This window comes from Phoenix dactylifera, chromosome 5 (assembly GCF_051530095.1).
Source record: "Phoenix dactylifera cultivar Ajwa chromosome 5, Ajwa_hap1_PhDact_Kaust_v1.1, whole genome shotgun sequence".
NCBI lineage: Eukaryota > Viridiplantae > Streptophyta > Magnoliopsida > Arecales > Arecaceae > Phoenix > Phoenix dactylifera.
In genome coordinates, this window is record NC_143194.1 from 33,635,238 (window position 1) to 33,645,679 (window position 10,442).

A 10,442-nucleotide genomic window follows, 5' to 3' on the forward strand; every position below is an offset into this window, starting at 1 on the left:
CTCAGTATACTCTCTATCAGAACTCCCCTAAAGGAACTCCATGAAGCTACAGGTAGATGAAATGTGGAGATGCCGGCAAGGCTCCACATCACCTTTTGGCACTAAAACAAGGCATGATCCACCGACTCCTCTAGATCACAAAAGGGGCAAGTCAAGGGCATGCTCAAGCCCCAGACACTCAACACACTCTTGGTGGGCAGGCGACCCTAAGCCATCTTTTAGATGAAGAGGTTGACCTTGGGGCGGCACCCCTGGTCTCCATATCCAAGTACCATTTAGACTCCTAGTAGGTCATCCACTAGCTAAGCCATAAGAGGTCCTTCGCCCTCACCCTTGGGCAACTTGGCTAACTTTCCTTCGAAAAGGCGGGTGACCAGCTCGTTGTTCCATCTCCTCTCCTCATGGTGGAGCAGGTCTCAGACGAGCAGGCTCGCCGCAACCTTCGAACTAGCCATAGTGGGCTATGAACTAAGAGAAAAGTTCGCTAACCAGACATCCTCCATCACATCCATGAACCGACCGACTATCCCTAATCAACCATCGGATACCGGCTATCACCCCCAGAGCATGGGAGCGTATTGTCTTCCACAAGTAAGAACATTTTTTATTAACTCAAACCTTGGCACCACCACTCCATGGGCCATACTTGGCTCTCATCACAAAGCTCCACAAGCACTTTGGATTAGGAGTGGCAATCGAGTCTGGTTGAGTCAGATATGTTGTTAGGTTGGATGCAGGCCAGGTCAAAAATTCATCAACCCAAACTCGACCTATTTATTAAACATGTCAAAATTTTAAATTTAAATCCGACTTGTTTATTAAACAGGTAACCTGACTCGACCCACATAACCTATTTATTAAATAAGTTCAATGGGTTAAACAGATTAGATGGTTTAAATTGATTTAAACAGATTAAACAGGTTAAGTGGGGTAGATTAAATAGGTCAAGCAGGGTAGATTAAACAGGTCAAAAGTAGGTTAAGCATGTTTTAAATATGTTAAATATATTTTAAACAGATTAAACAGGTCGGATCATAATTCGATCCAATTATTAAACGGGTCAAAATGAGTTTAATGGGTCAAAGGTTTAAATCTGAACCCAACCTATTTAATAAATAAGTTTAAATAAATTGGCCCACTTACAACCTAAATCCATTTATGTCAAATCCAAACTTTCTTACGTCGGGTCAGGTTGACGGGCTGGGTTATAAATTGCACCCCTACTCCGGATCAAGAATGAATCTTGTAGCGTATTTGGCCGTCATCACCTCGCTCTTCATAGTCAGGGGCTAAATGCCCAGCCTCCATCGTCAAGAGGCTAGCACAGGATGTCCCATGCAATGAGGTGCAACCCTCCCCAACAACCCCTATAGGAATCTTCTGAACATCTGCTCTAGGTTGAGAAGAAGGGCTCTCGGCAAGATAGTGTTAAATATGAGGTAAATCGGCATAGAGTGGACCAACACCAAGAAGGGTGTGTTATCCATTAAAGATGGGAGTATGTTTATAATTGACCTGGGCCAAGATCAACAAGTTTTGGGCCGTTCATTTGATACTTAAAAGTCTAGGAATGAATCGGACAAGAGAGCGATGTTTGGAGATATATATGGCGGCCCAGGAAAGAAAGAACCGGGGGAAAGCCCGTGAATGTGACCAGTATTAACCAATACGGCCCATATTGGTTTCAGGGTTTACTCTACAATTCGATTTGCCAATTAATAACCTTATTGACCATTTCGACAAATTAAAGGCTGACGTTGTTCTCAACTTCTTCAAGAAAGATCCGACCTAGATAACTATTATTATTTGCCCTCCAGGAGAAGGTTAACTCGTCGCCTTGCAGTGTCTGCCATAAGTCTTTATGGTAGGTCATGCGAAACGCTAAAGCTAAATATTTATGATGTCAGCTTAGGACAAGCCAAGCCATTTGAGCCTAAAAGACCAGCACCAGCACGCTTCCAAGTTCGAAGACCCATCGTCTCCGAAGAACTATAGTACGTAGTAATTTTAGGGCCATTAATTTTGGGAAAGAAAGCTATGAGTAAGTGAATTAATTCTGCATTTATAGTTCCCCGATATAATATCTATCTAGTACAGGCTTGCTTCAAGGCAAAACGAAACCAGTTCGGTGCACAATGGAGCCGAGTTTGAAAGCTAGCAAAGAGATCAGCAGGATGGTCAAACTTTAAGAATAGCGCCACCTTGGCTGCTTCATGTTTCAATATCATAAAATACGTACCTATTTATAAGCTTAAGTGTTTGCATCTTATAGGTGGCATGAGTGTGTGAAAGGGATTGCCTCTGTCAATGGCATCGCACCCCACGCGTAGCTCGTTGTTTTCGGAAGATGGTGGGATTCCCACTCCATGCTCCCTCCCGATTATTCTTGCATGAAGACCTCTCTTTCTCTCTCTCTTTTTAGGGTACAAAGACAAGCCTATTTTTAAAAAGAAGTCTCGAGAGAACGAAATGCCAGCTGCTCATGCAAACTTGGAGAGCACTCTTGCCATTTTTTTTTCGAGAGATTCTACCAAAAGCAATTGGGCCAGCAACTATCACTGATCGTGAAGAAAAGATCATATTCCGATGGTTGAGAGCTTTCATGCAATGGTGATTCGAAAGAGTAGTCAACAAAGCTCCAAACTGGGGTTCCCAGAGGCCGGTAGCTGAGAAGCTAAACACACTTTCCCACGGAATCTCTGACAAATTAATCTTGTGACTTCTGTTGAAAAGAACGCAAATCTTAGCTTTTATGGAGCTAGTACTACAGAAAATAATAAAAATTAATTTAAAGAACGAAAAAAAAAAAACGATGAAGGGCTGAGGATCCGTTCCTCCTCCCCTCCAAATCGTTGCTTCTCATATCAATCGTCACTCAAGCTTACACGAGGCAAAATTTCTATTCCATGCTTTTGTCTTCTTCTGTGAAAGCTGCGGTTGATATGTGAAGCTCCCCGAGCCAAACAAAAGGGGAATGTCTTTTTAGATAAATAAAAAGGGGAATGTTTTACTTGTAGTCTTCGTCTCCGCCACGGCCTTTTCTCTCTCCGCGTTTTATTCCCCATTGCAATGTTCGCGAACGCCGGCGCGAGGATAAAGCCCCGAGTCCGGCGGCCCACCACCGAGGAAATTAATAGTCTTCGATTGGGAGTCACGCCCAATTCATCGAGCGAAGGCGACATGTAATTACCACGGGTACCATGACGCAATGAGCGAAGGCGAGCAATTGGCCACACGGAGAGGAGGGCGAGCAGGGTCTTGACTCTTGAGTCATTGCTCTGCGGTTAACTAAGAAGAACACGGAGCCATCATTGGGTGGTCACTTTTGAATTCACCACAAACTAACAAGGCCGTCGGTTTCGAAAACAGGGACGTTCTACGGCTAGAGACGTGAAAAAATAATCAATTGAGTTCAACGATCCGGCTGCATGAAGCGCCCCAATCATTGTGTTGCTATTAAAGCCTAGCCTGTCATATTCGATCATTGCAGCCCACATGATTTTGGACTGTGAGAGCTTGACACGGATTCGTGGATGGAATTAATGGACACACGAGTCGCGCACATGTCTTCAAATGATATTATCTGTCATGCCTCTCAAATCAGATGAGACCACGTGTATTGTTGAACATGGTCTCCATGTGCTGACAAAGCAAGTGACCCCGACCGAAATCTTAGCTCGGACGGTATAACTATTGCCCTCTATGGCAAGGACGCGGGATTCAATACTCACCCCCTGCATATGCAAGTCCTTCACAGTGGGGAGCCAAGTGGAGAGGGGTTGATATGGGGTAAAGGGTGAGGATTAGCCCTCTCAATTCTCTAATACAAGTGATTTGGTTGGATCCAATGAATATAGTTTATATATACCTAGTAACACCTAGTAACCATGAGCCAGATTATCATGCACTTAGTGCACCTATTATTGTTGTTCTACATTGTTCGAGAAGACCGACCCCAGGATACCTCCTCCATGATTGATCAAGAGAAGATGAGAGGGAATCTACAAGTTTGGACCGTTGACGTAAGTGTGAACCAAATCCCAAAATAATTGATGATTAAGAAATGAGAGGGGCCGTCTGGTGCATTTTTCCGAGAGAGAGAGAGAGAGAAGGACCACTGCAACTAAAGTTGGGGATGAGCCTTCAAGGGAGCCGCCACCCCCATCCCCGACCTTTCCCCCAACCCCCATGAGAAATTATTGCCTACCGCGTGCACCAAGTGGCCGAGCACGCTGCCAATAACGACGGCGCAAAAGCCGCACGGCACCACAGCAGCATATGGACCAGCTAACGAGCGTGACCAGCCTCCTCAGTATGCCAGAAAGAGATAAGAATAAGCTTCCACCGTGAAGGGCCAACCCAGCTCTGGGGCTGTGGCTCTCTAATTGGAGGCAATCAAGTCGGTCTGAATTTCTTCCCCATAAAATAATTTGTCGAAATAGTTAACGAATGGCCACGGGACAAAACGCTTAACAAGAAGGGATCGTTTCCCATTATCTCATGACCTCTCCAGTCGTAGCCTACCGGCAAGCCCATCTATTTATTGATTCTGATATAAGTGAAAGCTTCCTTGCACTACGACAAGGAGGTGAACTCACCGCAGACTAATTATACCAGAGTCATTGTATTTGAGGAAGGAACCGAGGAAGCTTCCTCACACTTTGTTGAACATAACGATAAAGAAACCAGCTCTTGATCACGGGGAAGGTGGTCCCAACCAGCAGCCCGCTAGACCCATCTATTGGCCAGAAGACGATTACATTCTACATGGCAATAATTAATTGGATCCTGATTTATGATCCTTCGCATGCATTCCCGGCTCTTCCTTCAGCTGCCACAATTCTCCAGAGGCACGGCTTGCCCGTTAAACACGCAACCGGAGCCTATTCAAAATTGACTACCATTTCTAGAATACGATATCATAATGCTTCTTTGATGAGCTGATTCATGCTAAAAAGCACCACACATGGTTCGTTATTAAGTTTTTCTATCCCAGGTTTTCGCACAGCGTATCAGAATCTTCTAGACCACTGAAATCTAGCGAAAGATTGAACTGCTTTCCACACCGACCCACATGGTTTTGGGTTAAGAAGGCATCTAAGACCGGAGTGGCAGGCTGTGTCGAATTTACCTGCCGACATCCAAGTTTGATTTGCACGACTCTTCCATTCCACCTGACTCATAAACCCTACAGTTTCTTACATCTTACCTATAGCTCTGAAGTTTCCATCCGACTGTTTCAACTGAAAAACAAAACCATTGCTGCCAATTCCTGAACAATTCCTTCAGAAATCAAATGCAATTCCTGAGCCAATGCAAATTTAGTCATCCTTCAGAAATCAAGCCACATCTGAAAGGAAAACCAAAAACCCACCTTCTAAGAAAGCAAAAGAGAGATGGAGTTTTAATCACAACCATTCAATCAATATTGGAGAGCTAACCATCAGGATCATCTGGCCCACTTCCTTACCATGGGAAGAGCGAACACCAGAGAAAGAAGCTAAGGTGCCTGAAGTTGCAGAGCTGGATTTCTCCCACGCGGTTATCGTGGAACCTGGCCAAGGAGACTATTTTCAATATAAGCTGGCATTTTCGGGGAACCAATCAATAGCGCCCAATCCAGCAATCTTTGTTCTAGGTTAGCTTTGCTCGAGACACTTGACTTCAAAATGTAAACAACTAATTTCCTTCACACCCAGTACATCCACTAATAGGTTAGGGAGCTCCCACCGCCCTAAATTAACCAATCTTTGCCTACTAACCATTGCCAGCCAAAAGATTCGTGTCTGCCACTTCCAAGAACCTCACATAAAAGATGTACTCGGCAGTTATCCTTGCTCTTTTGATAGGATCAAAACTAACCCTTCTTTTCCTTCTTCCATCTCCTTTTACTCTAATTGACCAAATATTTGGATTTGCTCTCCGATCCTGCTGACGTCAAGTATTCATTGCCTTCACTATATAAAGCCACACGACCACCCCTCACTCAACAAATTCAGCTACCTAAATAATCAGAAAGCAAATATGACTCTCTTCCGCACAAAATCCTATTTTCAGCGCTTCTGTGATGACGGGTTCCAAATGGAATGCAACGGCTACAGCTTCGCCAGCGACCTATTGCCATCTTTGGGAGCAACCATAAACCAGTCCGTCAAGCTGAGAAAGTTTATAATTTCTCCTTATGACCCCCGATACAGGTGAACCGTCCACTTCATGCTTCCTATATCACAACATGAGATAGAATTTAAAGAAATAGCTAATTGATTTTCTTTTTACCTTTTCTTTGTTTTCTCCTCAGAGTTTGGGAGATGTTCCTCATTATCCTGGTAATTTATTCAGCCTGGATCTGTCCATTTGAACTAGCGTTTCTGAGATACCTGCCCACGAAGCTTTTTCTGGCAGAAAATATTGTCAACAGCTTTTTTGCGGTTGATATTGTTCTCACCTTCTTTGTCGCATATCTAGATCGAAAATCCTATCTCTTAATTGATGATCCGAAGAGAATTGCAACCAGGTTGGTACGAGGATAACAATTATTCTGTTGCTGCTTTAAAAGTCGCAAATCCATCAAGGGGTTAAAATCCAAGCTCTGTGATGTTAACACAACATGAACCCACAGGTACCTATCCACCTGGTTCATCTTCGATGTCTGTTCAACAGCTCCATTTCAACCACTCAGCCTCCTCTTCACAAGTCATGGGAATGGCCTTGTTTTCAAAATACTCAATATGCTCCGACTGTGGCGCCTCCGTCGGGTCAGTTCACTGTTTGCAAGGTCAGAATATCATCCTGTTTCTTTAAAATTGAATGGCTATAGGATGGATGCTCATCAGACTATTTCTTTAATTAGGCTTGAGAAGGATATTCGGTTCAATTATTTCTGGACACGATGCACAAAGCTTGTCTTAGTAAGTTTTCAGCATTTGTTAGCTTTCTTTTTAGGTATCGGTAATGGCACTAGGCCTTGATGCATGCAACCATACTTTGACTCTGCAGGTCACTCTTTTTGCAGTACACTGTGCTGGATGCTTCAACTATTTAATTGCTGACAGATACCATGATGCAAAGAGAACCTGGATAGGTGCAGCAATGCCAAATTTCAGATCAGAAAGCCTGTGGATCAGATATGTAACGGCAACTTACTGGTCCATTACAACACTGACAACAACTGGTTATGGTGACTTACATGCCGAGAACACGAGAGAAATGTTGTTTGATATCTTCTACATGCTGTTTAATTTGGGACTGACTGCTTACCTCATTGGAAACATGACGAACCTTGTTGTTCATGGAACCAGCCGCACCAGAAACTTTGTATGTTTCCTTCCCTCACCACAGTCGACAATAAATTTTGAAGTCCACTTTCTTACGCTTACCTGATGATGAGTTGGAAAGATAAAGAAATAATTGTTACAAATTACAAGTAATCACTCAAAAATAAAATCTTAGATTAAGTTCATCAATATTAATCTAACACAGAATTATTTTCAATAAACAAATAATTGTTGCAAATTACAAGTAATCACACAATAGCGAATTCTTAGTTAAGTTCATCAATATTAATTTAACATAGACAATTATATTCAATCATTATCAGATAGAAGATTAATAAATGTATTCTTCAGGTAATTTTTATCCCGTAGAAAACAAATAGCAACCTCCATATCATTTTGAAATTGTCAGCAATACATGCTCTCTTTTTCAATGGTGTCTCACTAAATTGATCAGTCTTCCCAGTAAATTACAGTCTTTTTCTTCTAATCTGTAAGCGGAAACCTTAAAAATTTATCGAATAACGTATGCGCGCGCACGCCTGTATATATGTGGCGTTCTCCACCATCTGAAGAGACCATGGAATTGATCTCTCCAGCTAGTTGAACATCAGCCGTTACAGTTTGCCAACAGTTGAAAATAAATCAGCTATTAGAGAGCATAGATGTCACACGTTTCTATTAAGACGGTTCATGTAATTTTCTCTCTTTCCTGCTGATGTTTCTCTTTTGATGCTACAGAGGGAAACGATTCAAGCTGCTTCTGAATTTGCAGCACGAAATCAGTTGCCTCAGCACATAAAGGATCAAATGCTATCTCACATATGCCTAAGGTTCAGGACAGAGGGGCTGAAACAGCAAGAAACTTTGAACGGCCTCCCGAAGGGCCTTCGTTCGAGCATAGCATACTATTTATTTTTTCCCATTGTTAAGAGAGTCTATCTTTTCCATGGAGTTTCCTCTGATTTCATTTTCCAACTGGTACGGTATCAAAATTTTAACAGAATAAATGCAGCAATTGCCAAAATCCCTAACATATGCATGGTCCAAAGCATTGCCTGCATACTGATGCGACTTTCCTCCTGTAAAATGTAAATAGGTTACAGAAATGCAGGCTGAATACTTTCCGCCCAAGGAAGATGTAATACTGCAGAATGAAACTCCAACAGATCTTTATATATTAGTATCAGGAGCAGTGGTTAGTTTTAGTAAAATTATATGCTCTACACCTCTGTAACAATAACCTCGATGCCTTAATTCTTAGAGTTGTCTGCAATTGTTGCCACTAAGTTGTAATTGTGTGTGCATTGACTTTGTTGCAGGAGCTAAGAGCAAACTTTAACGGAATAGAGCAAGTAAGAGTTTTCTTCTGCGCACAAAAACATGTTCTCAAATACATGCATCTAATAGATGGATTGCTAACCTTTATCCAGGTTCATGGAAGGGTATTTTCTGGGGAAATATTTGGGGAGAGTGGGGTTCTATGTTACACACCACAACCATTTACTGTTCGTACAATTGAGCTCTCCCAAATACTGAGGCTGAGTAGCATTAGACTCATGAACTTGATTAGAGAAAACATGGAAGATGGGACTATTGTAATGAACAACCTATTCCAGGTATATCTTGGATTTGACTTGCCTAATTGCACCATGCAGAGTTCTTAAATAATTCTCTTATTTTGACAGAAATAGGAGCTGATGCTTCTGTGCATCATTTTACAGAAGCTGAAGCTACACGAAAGCTTATCTGATGTTATGCAACATAAAGATCCAATATTAGTCAATGAAAGCTTTGATGGAGGACCAATCAGAGAATATGAGAACTTCCCTACTCGACACCAAGAAAATCAGGTCCAGAAACAGCCAATTATGGACACAGGAATCCTATTAAGCAAGGAAGCAGAGAATAACGATCTCGACTCCATAAAAGAGCTTCTAAGTTTGGGGGCTGATGCAAATTCAACAGATGCAGATGGCCAAAGAGCCCTTCATAGGGCTATTCAAGACAGCGATTTTGAAATGGTCAAGCTGTTGCTTGAACAAGGAGCAAACATAGATATCCCAGATGCTAATTGTTGGACATCAAAGGATCTGGCTGGGAAAGCAGGAGAGAAGGACATCTATCAACTTTTATTAAATCACAAAAAGAGGACAAGATTCACAACAGAAGATCATCAAATTGAAATCAGATCAACTAACAGAAGCAGAAACAATACAATCCAAGGCAATTGTGAAAGGAGCCAACAATTCATACACTCAACATTTCCTGCATGTTCAACAAGAGGCAGCCATTTAGTTGATAGCAATCACATAAAAATGAGCACCAAAAGAGTTACCATTCATATGTATTCTCAAAGGTCACGAAGTTCAAGGGAACAATTTGGAAAGCTGATAAGCCTACCTGGTACTCTGGATGAGCTCTTCAGAATCGCCGGTAAGTATCATTTATTTGGCAAGAATATATGGTGAAAAACCTGTCAACTAAACTGGATGATTATGTTTCCATTCAGTTCAATGCTAAATTGACAATCGCATGAAAAATAGATTATCTAATAAAAGAACCAAGCAGATAAATAGATTATCTAATAAAAGAACCAAGCAGATAAATAATCTCACCCCCCAAAAGGAATCCAAACCTTAAACTAGGACTTACAACTGTATGTGAACCAAAATCCCATCTCATCCAGAGTTATCCTCAATTATCCTTAATTGGTCGTCTCACTGTCTTGCAAAATTGCAGGTCAGAAGTTCGCTGGTCATCATCTTACAGAAGTTGTCAATCAAGATAATGCAGAAATAGATGACATTACGGTAATCCGAGATGGGGATCATCTGTTTTTTCTTGAGATATGAGAACAATACAAGCTCTGCATGGTGGACTGACATGGCTATTCAAGAAATGTAACAGCAACACCCACAGGCATAAGATACATTGTAAGCCCCATGCATAAGATATAGTCAGAATATAACATACTTGCCAACTGATTTTTGTCATCACGTCCCAAAGTAAACAAGATATATAAATTTCAATACCTCCAGCAATTAAACTGCCAATCTATATTGTGGTTACATCTGACTACTTGGTTCACAATAAAAAGAGAAAATCCAGCACCTAATAAACAATGATTTTGTCAGCTTTGACTGGATGCAGTGATAACCCAGATTTAAT

The 10,442-nt window shown here is 41.8% G+C and overlaps 1 protein-coding gene across 10 annotated transcripts; it reads left to right on the forward strand.

Moving 5' to 3' along the window:
- Window positions 1-5,118: 5,118 nt before the first annotated feature.
- LOC103703025 (potassium channel KAT3) lies at window positions 5,119-10,327 on the forward strand. Of its 10 annotated transcripts, none has more exons than XM_008785724.6 (11): window positions 5,119-6,197; window positions 6,299-6,514; window positions 6,620-6,775; window positions 6,851-6,908; window positions 6,997-7,314; window positions 8,013-8,252; window positions 8,371-8,469; window positions 8,594-8,626; window positions 8,705-8,890; window positions 8,996-9,707; window positions 10,014-10,327. In XM_008785724.6, the coding sequence occupies exons 1-11, from the start codon at window positions 6,025-6,027 to the stop codon at window positions 10,124-10,126; spliced, it is 2,304 nt and encodes a 767-aa protein (XP_008783946.4). In that variant the 5' UTR covers window positions 5,119-6,024; the 3' UTR covers window positions 10,127-10,327. The 10 variants fall into 10 exon arrangements, with proteins under 10 accessions (XP_008783946.4, XP_088578624.2, XP_008783945.4 ...); XM_088722502.2 differs by having other exon boundaries at window positions 5,992-6,197; window positions 6,299-6,326; window positions 6,466-6,514; window positions 8,594-8,890; XM_088722498.2 differs by having other exon boundaries at window positions 8,594-8,890.
- Window positions 10,328-10,442: the final 115 nt, after the last annotated feature.